At 36.8% G+C, this 23521-nt stretch overlaps 2 protein-coding genes across 4 annotated transcripts; both read right to left on the bottom strand.

Annotated features, from left to right (window-relative positions):
* Positions 3791–17142, bottom strand: LOC109710433 (CCAAT/enhancer-binding protein zeta). Of its 2 annotated transcripts, XM_020232982.1 has the most exons (17): positions 16399–17142; positions 15953–16028; positions 15558–15677; positions 14534–14609; positions 13632–13700; positions 13380–13460; positions 12491–12562; positions 11619–11711; positions 10583–10768; positions 10207–10290; positions 9961–10104; positions 8943–9032; positions 8288–8370; positions 7195–7497; positions 6139–6376; positions 5078–5368; positions 3791–4563 (listed from the first exon to the last, which is right to left on the bottom strand). In XM_020232982.1, exons 1-17 carry the CDS (start codon positions 17069–17071, stop codon positions 4171–4173), a joined length of 3072 nt encoding a protein of 1023 aa, XP_020088571.1. In that variant the 5' UTR covers positions 17072–17142; the 3' UTR covers positions 3791–4170. The 2 variants fall into 2 exon arrangements, with proteins under 2 accessions (XP_020088571.1, XP_020088570.1); XM_020232981.1 differs by lacking the exon at positions 5078–5368 and having other exon boundaries at positions 3791–4854.
* On the bottom strand, positions 18500–23088 carry LOC109710501 (protein KINESIN LIGHT CHAIN-RELATED 3-like). Of its 2 annotated transcripts, XM_020233121.1 has the most exons (4): positions 22969–23088; positions 20493–22472; positions 19697–19732; positions 18500–18946 (listed from the first exon to the last, which is right to left on the bottom strand). In XM_020233121.1, exons 2-4 carry the CDS (start codon positions 22376–22378, stop codon positions 18709–18711), a joined length of 2160 nt encoding a protein of 719 aa, XP_020088710.1. In that variant the 5' UTR covers positions 22379–22472; positions 22969–23088; the 3' UTR covers positions 18500–18708. The 2 variants fall into 2 exon arrangements, with proteins under 2 accessions (XP_020088710.1, XP_020088711.1); XM_020233122.1 differs by lacking the exon at positions 19697–19732.

Below are 23521 nucleotides of genomic sequence, written 5' to 3'. Positions count from 1 at the left end.
TGAATATGTGTGTGATCACCGCTAATATTGGGAAACAAATTACATGATCCTTTAAGTTTGAAATAGATTCGGAAGGAAAAATAAAATAAAATTTCTATCATACGAGATTTAGTAAGACGTATTTCATCTACCGTCTAATATCACTTGTATTATTCTTAGATTCCGACTGGGTAATAAAATTTTTCTTTTTACAGTGCGGTACGAGCCACAACAGAAGTTTACTTATTGAGAAATGCTATTTGTATATCAAAAAAAAAATTACAGAAGGTATAAAATTTGTCAATTCTTTTATACTAAAATATTTAAATATTTTCTAAATTCTAAGATGATGGATGTAAAATTCACACTTTATTTTGGGCGTACAAATAGTATATTTCTTAACTATTTAAGGGTCAATGATAGCTTGTGCAACATAAAAATTGCATCAAACCTCAACAATAAATCCAAAATATTCTTGTTATAATAATTGGGACCATTGTGCACATTTGAGTGTTAAACAAAAGAAGCAGCTTTTTCTTTTATTTTTTAAAAATTGAGAGAGAGAGAGAGAGAGTGAAAGAGTGTGTGAAAGAGTTTTTTTTTTTCACATAATGAATTATTTTATTTATTATGCATTATGCATGTAAAATATGTCCTGAATATTGGGCAAAAGATATAAAATTATTTATTTAGTTATTAGCTTTGAATTAAAGACTTTTTATTAATTAAATAATTATATCTTTTACTCTCTTTTTTTTGGTCCTATCAAAGGGAAGTAGCTTTCTATTTTTGACAAATTGCTAACAAAATAATAACATAATTAACAATTTCGACATCTCAATAATGAACCATTACAAGTTGTGTTTTTTCCTTCTTAATAAATGTGGCTAATAATTCAACATTTATGATCTACTTAAAATATCTTTTCCTTCTATTTACCTTTGGAATATGGTGAATGCATGTTTCATTTTTTTCTTTAAAACTTTCCAAAATTAATATTATCTTTTTTTGAAAAAAAAATATAAATTTTGTTTCATGGACTTGGCATTAACATGGTAGGAGAGAGGTATTGTTGATAAATGAGATTCAAATTCAAGAGAATTTAGCAAATAAACTACTTTTATAGGGTAAAAAACAAAAAAAAAAAAATCCTCCATTGATCCTTCAATGTTCTACTAAATTTTGTAGTGGTAAAAAATCTATGCACCTTCCATGAACTATATATCAATATATGCCATATCAGGTACCTGAGCTTTAAAAAACAATAAGTTTTGGTAAATTATTTATTAGTAATTCTTAAACTATTAGTCAAATAATACATTGTTTTCTGTTACTTTTATTTTTCTCTCCATACATACATAAGAATGACTCCTACATGTTTTTAAAATTTAATTTTCATATTTACCATTAAATACATGATGATGATTATTATTATTAGAAAAAATATTATTGCCTCATGAAAAATACTTGTAACGGAAAATTAATAAGTTTTTATTAGTTAAAACAGTGAAGGACGAACATCATTCATTTTTATCTATGTAAATCTTACAATATACTCTCATATTTTATGAATGTTATAATTTTATGTGCACATAGTTTATGTAATGTTATTTTGTATATACAGTGTAAATCTCATAACTGTTCTCTAATAACTTAAACTTTTCACACCAGCCTCTAGTTCAGTCGGTGTGTAGTAGGATAGGGCTCCGAGTGCGCGTATTTTTAGAGATTTAATCTCAGATGATTTAAATGTGTACCATACGTTGAAGTGAGGGGTTAAAGAGAAAGAAAAATAATAAAGGCGAAAAAAAGACAATATATATATTATTTAATATTGTATCAGAACAGAAAATTTCGGAGCTCGCATTACTACACGACCTCGACTGCATATCAAGTAGAGGCCAAACGGGGCCGTGCTTAATTGGGGATCCGAAGGCGGCCAACACGTGGCGGATGTGGATTGGCCGGTCGGCTGTTTGGTGTTTGGGGAGCCTCGGCCGATGATCGTGCATAGGGATGCAAACGGAATGAATTCAGAGGCAGGGCCGCGGGAGGGGTCTCCCACCTCCTACGCCTTTTCTTATCGGGGGTAGATTTGGAGCAGGTAAATTTTAATTCTATTTTCGACCTTATTTACTCATTCATTCAATCATTCGGGACGAATTCGGAGTGGATAAATTTTTATCATATTTTTAACCCTCATTACCTCTTTATTCGGGATTGATCAAGACGAAAACGTAAAATTTTGACGGATCGAAACAAATCAAAAAAAAAAAAAAAACTCTCATCTCCCGCTCTATTTATTTAACTGGTCAAAGACGAATTCGAGACAAATTATATTTTTTCTATATTTTTTTTTATTTTCACTCATCGTCGGAGGGTGATGCACGTGCCCATGGAATAATGCAGGGAAATAAACTGCTGACCCCTCCCCCGATCCGGTCAACGGGTCAAAGATAACGTTTTTGTTTTTTTTTGTTTTTTGTTTTTTTAAAAAAAGGCTACTTGTGGTCCGCGTGGCCCATCATTTTCGCAGGGTTTTTTAGTGCAATAATTTTTTCCTAAAATTTTATTTTAAAAATAAATCTGTTAAATTTTTATTTATAAATATGGTCCTATAAAAACGGTGAACCATTCATTCCTTTTTTTTTTTTTCCCCTTTTTTTTATATTTCTATGATGATAAAAGCGGTAAATGGTTCACTACTTTTATTCTTTTTCTGCTCCTAATGAGTAATTATGAATGCGATAAATCATTCACCGCATTTAGAGGTCTATTTTTATAATTATTTTTTTAAAAAAATTATTTTTATAATTATAAAAATCGATAGGATTATTTATAAAAAAAATTCATTTTCACACATACAATTAAAAAATACTAATATATATCTTATTTGATTAAATACAGCAAAAAAAAAATTGTAATTATTAATAATTTACTTAGCTCTCTACAGTAGACAAGGATATTTATAAAATTTCATTATTTTGTTGTAATTTTTATTTTGTTAGAACTTTAAAAGAGAGTTTTGATAAAATAAAAAGAATGATGAAGGGAGAGTATTTTGAGTAATTTGCTCTAAAATAAACCAATCTAAAATTTAAAATTGGATCAGGCTAATAAATTAGATTGAGTTATTTTTATTCCAGAGTAAAAAAAAAATAATTATCAAAATCAGCAAATTTACTTCGATTTTAGAGTCTAAAATAAGTGAATCAAATAAACCCTTCAATGTCCACATGGCAGTATCTTATTGGGGGACTTAGGGTACTCGTGGCAATAACAATTACTTATAATCCGTTTGGTTCGGGGTTAAGGAAAAAGTAGCTATTCTAGGAATAGAGTTAAGTTCAGGATTAAAGTGGAGTTAAAATTTTTTTTGTGTTTGGTTGGGGGTTGGAGTTAGTTTAGAATAATAAAAAATAGTATTTGGTTGGGTAGGTGGGATAAGAAGATAATGATTGATAAAGAAGGATAATGATTGGTTAGAGTAGGTGTGATAAGAAAGATAGTGGGTTATTATGAATAAAAAATAATGTTTGGTTAAAGTTTGGTGGGGTTAAGTGGGGTTAGCTAATCCGGAATAATTTATTTGAGGTGGGGTTAGGTGAGGTTAGCTAACCCCACCTATTTTTTGGGTGTTTGCGGATAAAATGGGGGTTAAGGGGTTATTTCACCCCTTAACCCCCAACCAAACAAGGGTTTAAAAGCTTGGATCTTTCGCTCTCATAAGCGACTTTGATTCTATCACCCTCTATTCATCTGGGCCGTTTTCTTTTTTTTGTTTTTGTGTACAAAAATTCAACTAAGGGAATTGAAGAACATCAAAGTATCAACATCAACGAAGTTGAAACGGTGAACACTCAGCAGCATCGTCTTAAACTTATATAGGAACTGGGAAGGAATTTACTTTCCAGTTTAAATATCCGTAGTTCGACCGAAAATTACAAAAATTGCCACCACAGATTACACTGTAGGAGAGTTCCGCAAATGGCCGCGCATTTTGAAAAACAAATTTGTGATTTAAACCTTCTAAATTGCAAATTACTTTGGAATCACTCGCACGTGATCTCCGCAAGGAGTGTTACTTGTCGTTGCTGTCGCCGTCGCTTCACTGCTCTCGTTGTGTCGATCCCAAAGGTCGGTAAATCAGTCATAAGTACGATGACACATCAAATTTCTTCGACATTATCCTCATTTCGATCTCTTCCTCTTCTTTTGCGATTTTGACTTCTCTGTCTTCTTCTTCAATTTATTCGTCTTTTCCTGTTCCCCGCCCATCAGATGTTCATAATCTTCCAGACTAGCAAAAGGCGATGCGCGACTACGCCCCCCAAGTTTCTGCTTCTTTCCCTCGGTCTTTTTCTTTTTATTAGATCCGTCAGCATCACCATATTCATCATCGTCGTCACTGCCGCCGCCGCCATTATTGTGCTCCTCGTCAACATCATCCCACAAAGCAAGACCACCATCATCGTCATCAATATCATCTTCGTCGTCATCGTCGTCATTTTTATCACGATCTTGATTGGGGGCCGGGCCCGCCTCCGCATCACTACCGTCTCCGAGCAGGTCGTCATCATCCTCCTCGGCGATATGGTCAAGATCGTCGTAATCGTACTCTCCCTTGGGCTCTTCCACCGTACTGCGCCCAGATCCCAGCATGCGGTCAATTTCTTCGTCACTCTCATCATCCCCGTCCAATAACAGGTCGGCGTCCTCGTCATCGAGCGACGCCTTCTGCTTCTTGGCTTTCAGCCTCTTGGAGGAGCCGGTCTTGTTCATGTAGAATCGGTGGAAGACGACGTCTTCCGGCGGCACTTCATCCTCCGCGAGCTGCAGTATCTCATCCCCGATGAGATGGTGGCTCAGGTCAAGCTGCAGAGAAAAATCAGCTTATTAATTTAAATAACTCGAGAAGAATTAGTCACAATGAAAATTCCAATAAGTTTATTCAGTAGCCAAAGAATCGAGAAAGATCACATGATAAAGCACCCGCAACAAAAAACTCAGATATCAAAACCAAGTGCTTATATCAACAATTGTTCCCAAGATTGGTATGTGAACAAACACGGACGAAGAGGAAAGTTATTNCATCCTCCTCGGCGATATGGTCAAGATCGTCGTAATCGTACTCTCCCTCGGGCTCTTCCACCGTACTGCGCCCAGATCCCAGCATGCGGTCAATCTCTTCGGCACTCTCATCATCCCCGTCCAATAACAGGTCGGCGTCCTCGTCATCGAGCGACGCCTTCTGCTTCTTGGCTTTCAGCCTCTTGGAGGAGCCGGTCTTGTTCATGTAGAATCGGTGGAAGACGACGTCTTCCGGTGGCACTTCATCCTCCGCGAGCTGCAGTATCTCATCCCCGATGAGATGGTGGCTCAGGTCGAGCTGCAGAAAAAAAAAAAAAAATCAGTTCATTAATTTAAATAACTCGAGAAGGATTAGTCACAATGAAAATTCCAATAAGTTTATTCAGTAGCCAAAGAATCGAGAAAGATCACATGATAGAGCATCCGCAATGGAAAACTCAAAACTCGATATCAAAACCAAGTGCTTATATCAACAATTGTTCCCAAGATTGGTTTGTGAACAAACAGGGACGAAGAGGAAAGTTATTCGAGGGATCTAAGAAGATATAGACATATTAAATGAAGTTATGGAAGGAAACTATCCAATGAAATTATTGAGCTTAATACACATAAATAAAACTAGCTACAAGGAATTAAAAAAAAAAAAACTAAATTCTCTCTAATACATCAACTGAAAAAGAAAAAAAGAAAAAAGAAAAAGAAGGTGACTAGTCAATAAGCTCTCTTTGTATATTATAGATGCACCTCTCTCAATTTACATGTGAATCATATTCAATCCTCTAATTAAAAAGTACTAAAGCATGTCAACCTCATGCAGTTGGTTGATGTTCCAAGAAAAAAAAAAGGATAAATGGTAGACTCTGCAAATAGGTGGGGCATATGGGCTTCAATTGGATTTTGAAGGGAGTTGAAACAAGGATAAAATTCTACAAAAATCTTTGTTTTGTTTTCTTTTCTCTCTTTACGAATTAGAATCTTGAAACAATGAATTTGGGTAACGAATCAAGTATCAACACTGCTGCACAAAGGATCAATATGATCAAAAAATGTTTTGAAAAAGAGACAAACCTTTCGTGCCGGCGCAATTTGGGAACCACCGTGCCATATGCCCTCAGCTTTCCTGTTTACCTTCGGCTTCTTCTCCATGAACTTGTCAAGAAAAGCAGTGAGTGATAGGTCATTGAGAGGATCTCCGTTGTAAACAATATTGGCCCCGGAGAGAAGTGTCCGGGCCATAGTTGCCACAGATGGGTGCACGTGCGAAGCCAATGCAGTCAGCTCCCAGCAGCTTGCACGGTCGGCATTGCTGTCAAAAAAAGGAAAAGAATAAAGCAAAAAACTTATCAGCCAAGCTTATCTCTTATAAGTTGGCAAGAAAGAGACGGCCAATTTTCAAGCATCTGTTAGTACTTTGCTCACTAGGCTTGCCACTGAAAGAAGGGAGAATAGAACCTCAGATTATAATCATAGATTGTGACCTGTACTGGGGAGAATTTAACATATATATCCCTACAAAATCATCAATTCGCATACATACCATTGTGCAATCTGCACTTTCATATATACCCCATGATAGTGCTGTTTCGTACCCTCCGGCTGGGGAGTCATTCATTTCATGAAAGAAGCTGGTTTTGCATTAGAAAGTTTCTCCACAAGTATTTTCTTAGGTACAAGAGCAAATACACAAGAAATTAAGCTTTTGAAGGGACATTGAGGTTCAGCTTTTGCAGGGATATGCATATGTAAATAAATGATTATATAAGGGCATGTATAATATAATTCTCTTTTTAATGTGAGTAATATTTTCTGACTGATAGTAAGTGACACGATTAGATTAGAGTAAAAGACTAAGCTGCGCCAGGTATCTGGTGAGGTAAAATTTGTCCGGACAGGAAATTTATAGAATTTAAGCACTAGCCCAGTCCAAAAACCAGGCAAGGTCAGTTAAAGAAACTGAAAACATGAGCCAGGCCACGATTTTCTAGGGCCACACTTTTGAGAACGGGCTCAGCCCAGTAAATTGGGACGAGACTCCATCAAAAAACTGGTCCAGTTTGCGCGAAATTTACTCAGCTATTGAAAAGATCTAGACAAACAGAGAGTGATGAAAGACAGAATAATTACCAGAAAGAAGGTTCCCTATGCCGCGGATTATACCCAACAGGTAGTGTTGACCCCTCATTGGTTGTGTGATTTTCTTCTCTGTTACCTTCGCTTACATTTTCACAACCAACCTCAACCTCTAAATCATGATCCTCCTCGTCATGAACCAAGTCCGCCAATTTTTTGCCACCAAGTGAAGTAGGAAGTTCATCTGAATTTATTGAGTTGCCAGACGGGGCAACAGCCAAGTCCTCAGGGCTTTCTATGATGTCCTCAAAGTGCTCAAGATCATCATCAACAGACTCATTCTGGAGCAGCATTGTCCTGAAAATTTAAACGCAATTTGCATCAGAACTATCACTCCGGATTAGTACACAACACTTCTGGAGCTTTTGCTGTGGACTGAAATAATCTTCAGAACCTCAAAGTCCTAGTTCACAGTTTCAACCAAAACTTCCAAAAAGAAACATTTCAGCCATGGCAGATGCTGATCTAAGACTAGCTCCAGAACAAACTGAAAGCACTTTGATTCCAGTCACAAAGGGTTTAAAGAAGGATAGTTTCACAATGCAAACCTGAAATGATCTCTCTGAGCTTATAGTAGCATTCAGTTTATGAATCATTTATGATACTTCTTGCGTATTTACTTCTATGGTGAAAAGTAATATGAAAATTAGCTTTGTTCTTTACAAAAGTAACATGAAACATAAGTCTAATATAACAATAGGATGCAAAATTGAGCTGTAATATGACTGCTCCAAGTCTCTATACTTTTCTAAAGAATGAAAAGTAGCAAATACCTGAAACAATAAATCTAAACTACTGAAACTGGTGACACAGCAGATACATTTCATTTTAGAAGGACCAAAAACTGACACCAAAACTGAGTTTTGCAGCCATCTCAAAAGCAAGACCTCCAACTTACATCTTCTGTTTTTTATGCAGTTGAAAGATGTTGAGTAGATTTTAAAGAAATAGTTGTCAGTGCTTCTATGAACAGCTTTGCTAGAATAACACTACTGCAAGGGCTATAGATAGGCCAAACAGGCCCTCGGTCTACCATCTAACATTAATTTGGTGCCGTTAAAAAGAATAATTTTATCAAACAGCTTACCATAGAGGTGGCTTTGCTTTTAGAACTTCAGAGAGTATGAACAGGCATCCACAAGCATACTGAGGCGGCCGCTGAAGTGCAACCTGTTCAGATACAGATTTGATTAGGGAATGCATAAGTAATATACCAACAAAAATATTCTTAATTAACTTGTGGCAATTTGATGAAGAAAGACCTACAAGAATTTTATTGCTCGATAGAATTTCAAATAAAATGAATCAAAAAGTAGAATTGCATACAATAACACTGTCATTGTTGGTCACATGCTATATATACTTAAAATGGCATAAAAATTATTATAACATCAAACCAATTGGTGTGACAAGTTACCTAGATAGTCTTCGAGCAGCATAAGACTAATAAAATAAAATAAACACTACAAACTGAAAAGAGGCCAAAATCTAATTACTTGAGCTCCATAATTGCAAGTTTCTCATACATGATAAAAGTCACTAACTGACTAGCTGCTATTGAAATGTAATAGAAATTTAGTCCCAAGGTGAACATACCTAGAAAATATAAGTTCAAAAATAGTTATTAATGATCGTAAGAGAAAGTCTAACCTCAAGCTGTAATTCTAAAATGAGCACCTCCCAGAATATTCAAAAATAGCATTAAGTACAAGAAGAGACATCAAAAGTATATCATCAATAACCTGCAGAAGGCGCTTGGAAAAGGCAGCTACTCGCTTCAAGTTTATATCATTCTTCATCGCTTTCACTAATAGCCCAAGAAACAATTCTGGCTGAACCATTGAAGGCAACAATCAGGATTGCAAAAAATGAAATCAAACATGACACATGTCAAACAACGATATAGAGCAGTCCGATCAGAAATGTACAGATTAGATTACTTTCCACAGGGCATATTAGCTTATAGAAACCAACTGAAAATTAGTCAACTTAACACTGCAATTTTTCGCATTCCCTTGATTATCAGCAGCGTATATTCAGCTCTCATTTTCATCTCGTCTTGCATACCTGTGTTACATGAATTTCTCTGAACAAGTTTCTGGAATAAACAACAACCTTAACCTAAAACAGTTACTATTATGGCTGTTTTATAATATATTTATTTTGGACTTGCAAAGAAGGCCCAAAAACACACGATATTCTAGTCTGTCTATTCTTCTTATGCAATAGAGCATAATAAAAGTTTCTATATTATAAATGAAACAATAACTGATCTAAATGCAATAGTTTGATATTTCCCTAATTACTCCATGAACTAATGGTGATATTCAAATTCAATACAAGCCAATTATTGTCACTGATCAATCAATCGTCTAGCAGGTCCTCAATTTATTTAAGTTACATAATCCTGGAGGCCTTCGAATAAATAAATTGCAACCATTTGATAGTTCCAAGAATACATGTTAAACTAAATCCTATACATCAAACTGCCTCTATTTAAAGCCAGCTTTTAAAACAATTTTTATAGAAAATCCTGTTATGGTCATACATACAATGGAACATGATCATCTCATACAGTTAACATTCTATATTCTGGGCACACTATTCAGGTAAGATAACACAATAGGCCAGCAAACTTTCAATTTAGAGTAACTTATGGCCAAGCATGCTGCTTTATTGAAATTTCATGACAATTTTCTGTTGATTGGACTGAACTACAAGTGAATAACTGAATCAAAAGGCAAATAGAAGGAAGCTCACCTTTGATGAACTAACAGCGGAAGGGCTCAGAAGTTTTGCATACAAGGCACGATAAAAACGGTCGCTGGCGATCTGATTTTTGGAAGAAATTTGGTATAGAAGCATCAATGCCTGAACTCCTACGTTGAAATTTTCAGAGTGGACCTACAAGAACATTAGTATCATTATATGTCATGTTTGACACACGGCTTAAAAGACAAAGTTAAGATTCAAACTAAATACTGGTGTTAAAATTCTTAAGCTCACCAATCTAAAAAGAACAGGTGTTTGAACCTCCATAATATCATCGGCCTCATCACTTGAAACAAATGGAAATGCTCTGTTTACTCCCTGCATAAGAAAGAGTATCAAGACCAGAAAATAATATTGGCAAGCAGTTCAAATCCAACAACTCAAAAGAAATCACAACCAGAATCTCAGGAAGACTGTCTCTGTCAGAGTAGAAGATATGCTTATCAATTGTAAGCAAAACCAATCGCAAAGAAAGTTGGCATTGAAGTCCTTTAGGATATAGGAGGATGTTGGATAATTTAGTCCAGAGGGGAAAGACATATAAGGACTACTTTTTCTAGAAAATATGAATTTAATCAGAAAAGTAAGAGACATGTATTGACATACTTACAGTTAGAAGTGCAGAAAGAAGCCGAGAATCCATCTCAACATTAGACTCTGGTGAAGGTTCTGCCTTGCTGTTGCGGAAAGAAGTGGGCGCTTTAACTTTCCCTCTTTTTTCCTTCTTTTTGACATTTCTTTTGTCATCTTCGCTTTTTTTATGCACTTCATTACCGTGAGACTCAGCGATAAGTACCTGATATAAATAAGAAGGTACTCAGAGACCATGTCAATACACATGTACATAAATAAGAAGGTGATAGATCCAAACGACATACTAAATACGCTCTTGATAGAAAAACAAAGGAAGAAAACAGAGAAATAAACAGTCCTTTCAGATGTATTGAACTTCTAATAAAACTGGTTCTTAAGAAGGCCTTCAAGAAGTGCTATTGGATGAATTGAACTTCCAGAATGACATGCTTTTTATTGAACTCTCATTCAACTACTGCTTGAGGCCTTCAAAAAATATTAGAATCGAGAACAAAATCCCAAAAACACCTTTATTTATGTTATCTGTGCAAGTCAATACATCCATGTGAAGTAGCTCAAATGAATCAGGTACTTCTTTTCACTTAAGATCTGTTCTTTGACTACTGAAATCATTCAGTTCAGCAGAGAAAGGTAATAATAATTAAGAATGGTAAATCACAAGCTCAAACAATAAGAAAGTAGTATGAAGAATTGAGCTCCTATGCTTTTAAAAGTACCAAGTCATTGATGCTTGTAAGTTTTCGACCTTTGGATTAAGGGATGTGCGGTCAGGATAATGTGGGCTCCCTAGGGTTGAGTGGGTGGTTGGTTGAATAGTATAATCTAATGGGTAAAAATGATCAAAGGTATAGATCTAACGGTAAAAAATTTACAAGCACCAACTCCTTGGTGCTTTTACAAGCACCATAGCCGGACTCGTACTATGAATATGCTATAGTAGAACCAGTATTTATACAAAAATAAGGTTTATCATTTGAGAGATGTATTGAAAATCACAATAACATTCAAAGTAAAGAAAGAGAATGAATTAAAGTAAAGAGAATACTCTTGACCTTGAAGAGTGCAAAGTAAACATCCACCAGACGTTTTGCTATTTTCGGCCCATCACCCTTTTTACTGAGAAGAATTTGACTTAAAAAGTTAACCTGGAGAATAAAAGGAAATTATCTCTAAGACAGGCTCGTATAAAGGTACACTCTCTTGCATCGGAAAAAGACATAAGACACACAGAGAAAACTGTATTTAATCCTTTTGTGTGTATCATTTTTGCTGATAAAAAATTATAATTCTATAACAGAGAAGAAAACTTCTCAATGCCCGTAATAATCCATCAAATTATAACATGCATGTGCATTTCATACACTTACAATATCTAAACTGATTAGAGTTGCATCTAAGAACATAAATTCTTTTTGATCTAGTCTTTGCTCAAAAACCATATCAGAAGATTAATAAGACATACTAGATTGAAATGAAGGTTATGGTGCTCATGTAACAATACCACAACAACAATATCACCAAAATGTGTGAAAGAAATAAACCAATCAAACATAAGAATAAGTACTTCCTAAATGACATCCTACATCAAAAGAAAGAGAAAATGCAGTAACTAGAAATAATATTTTGCCCACATATGAAAAGTTCAGATAAATAGAACAGAAAAAAGTACAAACTGCTTTGGGAAGAGCTCATTAACATTTGTACAACTCCAAATCATATAGAAAAAAAAAAAACTACAGAATGAACCTTTGAAACTCAATTTCAACTTAACAAAAAAAATAAAATCTTTGAAACATATAGACAAACTATAAACAAATCAACTTGGAATTAAAAGAACACAACATTAGCAAAATACTAGCAATAAACCCAGCTCAGCAAGTTGCGAAACTGTAATATAACCAAAGTAGAGCTAATAGGAACATACAGCTTGGTATTTGGCACGCAATCCAACATGTGGTCTAAAGAGAAAAGAATCCACCTCATCAATCACTACCGCCTGCAAAATTTCGGGAAAAAAAAGAGACTGACAGAAGGTTAACAGTGAAAGGAATCCAAAAGATTGGATATACATGCTGAACATATCTTGAAACAGATTACATATAACAATTTCACAATAGAGGCACTTGATGGATTAGACAAGGACCTATTGAAAAAGAATAGTTAATTTGGAAATTGAACCATTCTTATAAATTTTGTTTCTTTTTTTTTCCTTGACTTTTTTTCTGTTTAAAATTTTAACCAACCGACTAAAAGATTACAAATGAATTGAACTTAGCTTCTTTGCTATGCAGTAAATTAGAGAAATCCCAGTTGAAGAGTTCATTTTCTCAAACACATTCAACATCATTCACCCAGCAACTCAGATATTCAACTATGCAGTGAAAGTCCACATACAGAAGCTTAGAAAAAACAAGCAAAGGAAACAGCAAAATGCCCTGATGGGACATTCGAGCAGAGACAATAAAAACATAGCAGGAATCCATGCATCTCTTAGCCAAGTAAAGCAAAGTAAGCAGAAAAACAAAAAATTCCAGAGAACAATTGCGCTTTTATCTCTCTCTACTCCTAACTTCCCAGCCCACAAGGTTTGTTGGTTGGTCAATACAATCGGCATAAGATAGTTTGATGTATAGACCTCATCATATAGTTGTAAACCAGTAATATGGGATAATATTGCATTCTACATGTCACAAGGGGATTTCAGTATCTTGGATATTAATGTATGCAAGATAAAGTTTGGGATACTAACATTCTGAACAGTGTGGTCAAAAGAAAGAAAACAAACTAAAAGGATATAAGCTCATTTATGTTACCTTCATATTAGGATGTGCAGATAGCAAACATGATAAGTGATACCCGGCACTAGATGCTGCCTTCCTCTCAGGATCCCCTAGCTGCATGTGACTTAAAATGTATCAGATCTTCTATAACAATGACGGGTTGCTTTTTTCATTGCCAATTTTTTTTTGTCTTAAATACATAAGATGAGAAAAGAAAGAGAAACACACAGGTAGATGACAGTAAACAGTACAAGAGGAGCTGCATGAGTAGAAAAAATCACTGACCTTATTAACAAGAGCTGTAAGTAACCTACGTTCTTGTTCTGATTTACTTTTTAAAAGGATGAAGACTGCCTGCCATAAAAAGGAAAGAAAGACAATCATTTAGCATCAGTAAGTCTTTCCAATAAAAGTACAACATTGATCCTGCAATGACCCTAAAAAAGCCAGGACGCAAGAACCACTCACAAATCATATTTATATTGGCAAGTAGTGGCAGTACGTACAGGAAAAAGAGAGCAGATTTTTGGGAAAAAAGTTTGTGAGAAACTTCAAAATATTAGACACTTCAAAAACAAGGTTTTGACCAACATCAATGCTGAAATCCTGATACCATGTAAAAGAAAATTTCCACTTTTGATATTTTTGAGAATCAAAACTAGCCCAGTCCATACTGTGAAGCAAACAGCCATCCTGTGTGAAACTACTCAAGTACCACCCAAATTAATAATTTAGAAGCTACAATATTTTCTGTTACTTGCAGCATGAAAGAACCATATAACAATGAATACATAACCAAAAATAATTTTCTGAGCAAATACTGATCCTCCTATTCCCAACCAAAGAGAACCTAGTCTCGAACTATCGTAACCCAAAGCTTTGTCTGTCCTATTGTCTCCCCCTGCTCAACATTTTTTGTGAAAATCTATCTGAAACCTTCTTTATTCCTAAATCTGTCTGGACATTCGAGTACGTCTCTTCTTCAAACTTACTAGTTGAGGAGAAGTCTAATATTGACAAACAAGCATGTCAACATTTTAAACCATAAAACGATCCTTGACGATAAATTGCATGCCAATATCATGATAGACAGGTCTTAAGTCTAGACCTCAAAAAGACAAATGCTTAAGATGAATAGTTAAGTAAGAAAATTGGAATTAGAAAATTAGCAAGCAGAGTAGACTAACCTTCATTGCTTTGTCCTTGAGGTTAGGTAGCATATCTTTTAGTGCTTCCTCCAGAGCAATCACAAACTTTTCATACCTTTAGTCAAAAGCACAATAAAGTCCATAAAACTCGGTCAATTTGCACGATACAGTCCATAACACTTCGTCACTTTAGACAACTGCAAAGCACACTTTAGGACAACTTGAGAAGGGAAAATTACAAAGTTCACTTGGGGCATCATAAGTTGCATAACTAATAGCTATCTTCACCTACAAAGTCAAATATTTCAAACGTTTGATAAAGCTATGCAATCCAAAGATGCCACCTCAAAAGCTTGGTCGGTTGGTCCACGCCAAAAAATTTGAAACTGGTTTTTCCGAGTTACCAGGCAAATTATACTGTGCTGGCGGTTAACCATGTCATCCGTAAATGGCTATTCAAAATAGGAAGCTTAACTAATGCTTGAGCTGACAAGTCAGCCAATAAACATACAATCTCAAAGGAGAAGTGTCAGAATTGTAGGATAAGCCCATCTTACTTCCTACTACAATCGACATTCTTTCTGCATAAAAAGGGTTTAACATTCTTTCTACATATAAAGGGTGACATGAAATTAATAGACATTCTGACCTCTAACAGTGGCAAAAAAGCCAGATAGATAAATTTCAACGTGGATTAAGAGAGATTAAGACAGTTGGCTATCCAGCTGCGGAAGACCTCTCACTGAAGAGTAAGGGAGAAATAATAAGCTCGAAAAAGAAGATGTTAGGAAAATAAGCTGTTATTTTTTTCTTCTCATTTTTCTATTTGCAAATCCATCAATCTATCAATCCTAACTCCAGAAAAAGTATCAGACGTTGAAACAGGTCTAGGCAGGGAACCCTGAACAAATATAAAATGCTTCAATAAAGAAAGGGCTGACCCAATTGCAAGGAGAGTAAAAAATACATGTAGTAAAATAAAATGGACAGTAATATGAAATAACTTCTGTAATGATACTCAATAAAGAAAAATCAACTAATGGGACGCCAAAATTTAATTTACCTTTGCTTCAAACATTCCTCCCAGTACCAGAAGAGCAAAAGAGTAAAACCATCTTTTGTCTCCGGCAAAACATCCAATTGGCGCTGGAAAAGGCATTTCAACTTACGATCTGGAAGCAACCTGAAAAAAAAAATTCAGACGAAAAAAAAATTACCGCACCACACGTAGGTATGTTTCATAAGGAAAGATCATGCCAGCGAGCTATTTGATACCATATACCGAGTTTGAACCAGCACTAGTTGGCATATAACTGGTATGAATTGAAGATTTCACTATTCTTGGTGAACCTAATAATTTATCTATTAGGAAGAAGATCATATGACTAATCGAGTGAAAAATCCATAGTAAATCCCGAAAGAGAGAGAATACAACACTAGCAGATTGAATTCGCTAACCTTGAAAGAAACAACTCCTTTAGCGCCTCAAAACCAGTAAATGCATAGCGCTTCCCAACCTTTGAGGTCACCATAGCTGCATCAAATAAAAGTTCCTTCATACAGAAACAAGAAAGAAAATGCAGAAAACGAAATGTATTAAAACGGATGCAACATTTTACAACCAAAGATTACTGCTCCAATTGCCCATTTGAACTTGTCCTTAAAACCAGTAAAATTGAAGAATGCGAGTACGCGACAATCAAGTTGCTGATTAAAAATAGCTAATTGCATGATCTCATTAATTCGCTTAGTACAGTGGTTAGATGAGTCATATAGTATCGACACAGTAAAATGTTACAATCTAAATCACAAGGTATTAGATTGAAATTGGACTGTACCATACAGGTCACCTAAATTATTCCCAAAGAAGAGACACTAGTTGATGAGTACATAGAGTAACTCACATAGAAGAGCATCGAGAGACCTCAAATTCGCGATCGGATTATCCTCCACTAAGCAGGTGAATGCCGAAACCTTATCTGCAGAAGTTCCCGACCTTGCCGTCACTTCAAGAAGCTTCATATCCCCACTCTTCCTCCTCGATTGCTCGTACTCCCCTGCGTACTGCCTCATAAGCCTCTCCGCCACCTCCTTCTTCCTCGCCACCAACCCCTTCATCACCTCGATCCCCATCGCCGCTGCCGACGCCTTCGTCCTCACTTCCTGCCCCAGAACCCTAGCCTCCACCTCCTCCGCGTCGGCGTACCACTGCCCCGAGAGCGAGCTCGCCTTCATCAGCGGATAGGTGGGTAGCCTCTTCTTGTCCTCGTGATCGAAGGGGTCGATTTGTAGGGGGTGGGGTTTGGGTTTCTGCTTCGGCTTGAGATCGCGGTCGTCGCCCTTCTTGGGCTCGCCGGGATCGGGGGCTAGGGTTTTGGGGGCTTTTAGGGGGACGGGTTTGCGGAAGTCGGAGTCGTCGAACCCGGCGGCGGCGGAGGAGAGGGGGGCGAGGCCGAGGGAAGAGGCGAAGGAGGCTACCTCGGATTTGAGGCGGTCGAGGTCCTCGGCGGAGGAGGATGCGGCAGTGGTGGTGGCGGTGAGGGTGGTTTGGGGCTTCTTCGGCTTCGAGATCGCCATTGTCGAGCTCAGGGAGGAGGGAGAGACCGATAGAGAGAGAGAGAGAGAGAGAGAGAGAGGAGGGTTTAGGGTTTTTCCGATCGATGAGCGACGACGAAGATAGGTAGAGTGCGCTCGCGCGTGAACCGGACCGGTTCGGGTTACTGTCGGAGTCTGTTGAACCGGAACAAATAATGCGGTTCGGTTTTTTTTTAAACACCATAATTAACTAATTAAGTGATTACTTCAAACGCGCCGTAGCTCTCATAAAAAAAAAAAAAAATTTATTCTATCATAAAAATATGCTGTGTCAAATAAAATAGGGTATAAGCCATGAGATTGTAAAGTAAAAAAGGTGCATAGTTTTCACAATTTATAAGATAATTTCACTTTTGTGCCCATTGAAGTTTGCCATATTTTTTATTTTCCACTTTGGGAATATAAAGGTTATATTTAAAAGAAAATTTGACAAATTGAAAACTTTTATTTCCTCTTTTATATATAACATTTTTTTAAATTTGGTTATTTAATTTTTTAAAATTTTAATTTTATTATCTAACCTTTCAATATTTTAATTTGAGTAGTTAACAGTACTTTAACTTGTCATTCATTTTTACAGATTTAGTATATTCATGTAATTCTCACAGCTATAAACTTATTAGAATAAACAATTAGCTTAAATTTTAAAGTAAAAGTATCGTCAAACTGACTCAAAACAAACAAATTGAAAATATTAGATAGTAAAATCAAAATTTTAAAATGTTGTGCAGTAAATTTAGAACGATCAACACTTCAGATAAGTTCTATATAGTTTTACTAATTTTATAAAGAGATTATTATAAATCCGGCCGAGTCGATTCGGCCTTTTAAGGACCTGACTCAAGCCCAGATTATTTATGTTCCGATCCAGGCCGGACCAGAAAAAAATCAGGCCCAGGCCCACCCACCCATCGGGCTTCGGACTTGCGGATCTGGTCTCGTCGTGACATATCCATTATCCTTTTTAAAAACTCACAAGTAGTTCACCAAATATAGTACAATCAATCAATCATCATCAATTCAATTACTAACCATTGTATTGTGATGATCATCATTGAAGCCACCCCCTAAAACCAAAAGTTTCCACACAATCACATAAGAAGGTGAAAAAACAAAAAGTTACAACAGATAATTTTTTACTATTGACTTCCGCACCACCCACGATGAAGTCAATTATAACATTTTAAAAAAGTGAAATTACAAGCGAATTTAATTTACAACGAACCAGACAGCAAAAGAAATCATTTACGGCCGAAAACAACTTCGACCCCCTCCACTTTCGGTAAAGTTTGTGTTTGTGGTGGTGGTGGTGGTAGTGGTAGTAATCTTTTATAATACGCATTGAACGATGCAGTATCATATGATTGGCTAGCGATACATCAAACATCATACCAAAAACATAATTGGAGATTCTCTAAAAAAAATATATATCGCAAATATTCTAAGCAATAGAAATTAACCAAAAGAACAAATCCCTTTAAAAGAGCAATAAAGTATACAATGCAACCAATCAACTATCAATCATTATGTTATATATTAATCATTGAACCCTTCTAATACCATCCTCCTCTCTACCTTCATCACACTTTGATTTAAAGAGAATTATTATTATTATATTATTAAGCCACAATGGCATTTGTGTTTGTTGTAGCTGCAGCAGTAGCAGTAATAGTAGGGGGGTGGTTGGTCTCCAGGAGGTTCTCAAGTGACCTGGCTTTTCTGCTTCTGGCCCTTCCAGCTTCCTTCAACAGCTCAGCCAACCTCCTCTTCTCATCAGCCACATCTGGGTTGGCTGTCCCCAGCTTCTCCTCCCTCATCCCCACCACATACTCCAGCATCTCTATGGCCTCATCCAACCTACACATTAAAAAGAGAATGAACAACTCAGATGTCATCATCGTCATCATTACGCCTTGCTTTGAAGTTTGGAATAGCGCAACATATTTGCATCAGGGTGTTAGATTTTGATATAGCTGGAGCATTTGCAAAAGTGTTTTTTAAGTAGAGTTGTTTAAGTGCCTATTTGGTTCTGCTTCTACTTTTGCTTTCAGTTGCAGCTATTTCTAATAGAGTTTTGACGTACAAAAAGGCCTGGAGCCTCTACTGCAATAAGTTAGAACGAGGCTTTAAGACCCAAATAGAAGTTTTAATTTGAAATTTCTACTTCTACCGTAGGGAAGAGCCATTGGGATGATTTTTATATAGTGCTGACTCGAATAGCACTATTCCAGACTGAACTACACTCGACAACATGGCCAAACAAACTTACTTTCTTTTTTTTGCCAGCTCTCTGGCTTCGGCTTCTTGAATAGCCGTGCAACAAATTGCAGTAAAAAATTCTCGGAGTTATAGCTTAACTGATATGAGAAACATCCGAGACAAATTTTGACTTAAGATTACCTAATTTGGTTTCGCATTACGGGTCAAATTTACCCTTTCCTTCACTAATTTGGCTTCGGCAAACCTCATCAACTAAAAGCTAAGCAGATTCGCGACATTATTTGATCTTTTTCAACGATTCTAAAGCTAAGCTTAAGCTTTTGCTGCTCATAAAAAATAAACTGACACAGTGTACAGTAGTTGGAGAGTCAGTACTATAACACTAACCTATATAAGAGATAGCAAAGGAGACATTCCATAAAGCTGCAAACCACATGCCCCCAGTGTTAGTGGGAAGCTTCCTACAACAATCAATAAAGCTAATGCAAAAAGAAAAAGCAAAGCAAAAGCAACAAAGCAAACCATATAATACTCACATTGTACCTTTTTAATAAGCAGACCACAAATAAATAATGGAAAGGGAAATAAACAATAGCACTTCAAATAAGCAAACCACCTAAGTTTTAAATATTTGAAACTTTACGCAACAGCTCAGAGAATTTCATGCCTCAACAGCACTTGAATGCCTTGTTTCGGTTCTTGTAAAGATAGCCCGCTCTTTTTTTTCGATTTTGTATCATTGATCCACTTTTTCCTTTTTCTGGCAAAAAATAAGTTGGCCTGAAATTTTCATTTATGATAAATATATGGACTTTGATCAAGGGTATTTTGGTGCATATTTTATCATTAGTTGAAAAAGTAAATAAAAAGAAGAGAAGATGTGCAAAAAAACAACAACAAAAAAGTAGAATTTTAATGCAAAATGGCCATCTAGTTTAATTTTCAGATTCTGATGGAAATATTGCTCTCTTGAGAAAAGTTGCACTCATCCTTAAAGCATAAGTAAAACTATTGCAACGAGTCAAAAAAAAACGAAGAGAAAAATCGTACTCCAATCAACCATATAGCAATGATGTCGAGATAATTTAAGGAAAGCAATAATAGCATATAAATTGAATCCAACATGGAAATATATGAAGAATATATAGCAGAGGATATTAAGCTAATTAAGAAATATGTATACCTTCCCATGGCATCATACGTTCCCGCAAGATTGCTGTACACTCCAAGTGTATCAGGATGATATGGTCCGTACTCCTGCTCCAAAATGCTTCTGGCTTCTTCGAAAAGCTCCGCCGCCTCATTAATAGCATACCTTTGAACACAAGCTAGCCCCATCTGATTCAAAGCAACACCGAAAAAAGCCGATTTCTTCTCCCCACAAGCCCTAAGCTTACTAATAGCACTCTTGAAGGACACATAAGACTCCCCGTAATTCCCCGTGATATAATACAAAACTCCCATCTGGGCCTCGATCCCAGCGATCGTGCTTTGGTGACCAGCCGAATTGTTATACGACTTTAGCGCTTTTTGAAGCAGCTTTAATGCTTGCTCGTGCTCATTCATCGATTCGTATATAGCAGAAATATCAGTTAACCCAGTAGCAATTTCCTCAGGAGATGTCCCTGGAATCGGCTTTTGATATATTCTAAGCGCATTCTCGCAATAAGACTTCGATTCCCTTATCTTCCCGATTTTATTGTACAAATCGGCCAAACGAACAAACACAGAAGCCACGGCAGGATGGTTCTCCCCTTTGCTGGTTTTGAACACCGTAAGCGCTTTTTGGTAAGCGAAAACGGCTTCGTCGTACCGAGCTAAGGATAGATAAATGTCTCCAATGCTGCTGTCGACAGAAGCCACCTCGGATTCTTGGCCATTGGCCACCATGGCCATGCTAGCCAAAACTAAATGCTCGAGCGCTTCTTCGTGATCGCCCTTGGTATCGCAAATAAGGCCCATAAGCCGTCGATCGGCCGTTTCTTCGAGAGAAGCCGGTTCGCCGCTCTCCTTGTGAATGTCTAAAGCCATTTGGCACAGTCTCCGTGCTTCGTCGAATTGAAGCGCTTGTACATAAGCTTCCGCTAAATATCTACAAGTTTCACCGACCCTAGGATCCGTATCACCCAACGTTTGCTTCTGAACTTGTAAGCCCTCATTGTAGCACTTTATCGAAGATTCAAGTTGCCCTAACATTGCATAAGTATCACCTAACTGCATATAGCCCGAAAACTTAGCTAGGGCATGCTCTGGGCCTTCTTCGAGAACTGGAATCTCAAGCGAACGTAGAAGAAGCGGGACGGCTTCACCATACTGCCCTAAGTTGCAGTTAATTGCGGCTAAGACATGTAAGCACCTCACCAAGTTCAAATTGGGCTTCCCGTCCGAGCACTTCTCGAACGATTTCAATGCACGGCGAGCGTATTTCAAAGCCCTTCGGATGTTATCCGAGGCGATCAAATCCCTCGAGCGCTTGAGAAGAAACGGGCCGAGGTCAGGGTTGTCGAGTCCGAGTCCGGCTTCGGATGGGTCTTCGCCTCCGTTTGCTTGCTTCTTCAAGCGACCGAATCTACTAGGAGTCTTCTTCACGCTGTTATCATTCGGGCTCGAATTCACGGCCGGAGAAGATTCTAGTTGTGCTTTCGAAGGATTTTTCGACTTCTTCGACGAATTCAAAGACTCGGCGGGGGATTCGGTCTTAACCATATTCCCACTCGGGGAAGCTCGCTCTTCTTCGTCCTCGATTGCTTTAACAGCTTCCATTTCGCCACCGACGAGGTGGCATAGCTCGGAATCGATCCTCGATTCCTCGCCGTCCGATCCGAAGCTCGGGCGACCGGAGTCCTCGGTGGAGCTCTCCATCTCACACACATTGTGGTAAAGCTGTTCGATCGACGGCTCCCCAAAATTTCCACCGCGGATTTCGAGAGCGCCTATCGGAGCACTCAGTTGGCTCGGCGAAGAAGCCCTCGGAGATTTGGGGGTCGACAAATTCTCTTTAATTTGCGACGAATTCGCATCATTCGATCCGTCTTCTCTCACAATTTCATCCATTATAATTCCAGGCATTGTAGGAGGTGTTGCAATTTACAAATTGCGGGAAATTAAACAGTAAATAATTCACAAATCAAACAAAAAGCCAACCGATGAATGATTCAATCTCCTGCATGAAACAAAACGAGAATAATCACATTTAAAGAGAATAATAATTCGTATATTTATACGTACAAATCTAAGAATTTGCTATACAAATGCATGAAAATTTTGGATCTATAGTGGGTACAACAAACCAAAGCACTAAATCACCGACCTAAAATACTCAATTTTGATCAATTTTGAAACAACTTGAGCACAAATAATACATCTCCAGCCAAAAAAAACAACAAAATATGACAAAAAAAAGGAAATGAAAAGGCCAAAATATTCAGATCACCCAAGGCAATCGATTCAAACCCAATCCAACAAATCGGTATTCCTCAAATAGCCAAATTCCCCACAGATCTCATTGGATCCATTCAAAAACATCACTTTCGGCTCAAAAGCCACACAAATTTGTCAAAAAATCGTTAAAAATTCGCCAAAAAAGGGAGTAAAACCGAACAGATTAGTACAAATCGAACAGTGCGACACGAATCCAAAGAGAGGGAGAAGGAGCGTACCCTAAAAAGCCGCCATTTTTGGGCTAAAGCTTCGGAGCTTTTCCTCTGCTATAAACGGAGATGTAGAGAGAGAGGGAGAGAGAGATAGAGAGAGGGAGAGAGAATAGAGAGTGGAAAATGAGCTTCTCTATATATTTATATATTTATATACTTACAAAAATAATGGAATTATGGGGATTAATAATAATAAATAATAATAATAATTATTATTATTATTATTAAATAAAGAGAGGGAATATATAAGGTGGAGTGGTAGAGAATGGTTAAACAATTAATCTGGATTATACCCTACATAATTAAACTATACTATGCCGGTAGGAAAATAATCCTATGAAGCAGTTGGAAGAAAAAAAATAATGTAATTTTTGGAGTATAGTTATACTATACTCCAAAAAATGGAGTAAACTTACAATCCACTTTAACCAAAGGAAAAAATTCCACCATTTTGGACTCCCAAAGATGTATCAATTTCTAAATTTTAAATTTCAACATAAAATTTTAAATTTCAAAATTTAAAATTTTAAAATTCAATTTTAATTTTGATTTTAAATTT

This window comes from Ananas comosus, linkage group 5 (genome assembly GCF_001540865.1).
Source record: "Ananas comosus cultivar F153 linkage group 5, ASM154086v1, whole genome shotgun sequence".
NCBI classification, from domain to species: domain Eukaryota; kingdom Viridiplantae; phylum Streptophyta; class Magnoliopsida; order Poales; family Bromeliaceae; genus Ananas; species Ananas comosus.
This window is presented reverse-complemented; position numbering and strand designations above follow the sequence as displayed.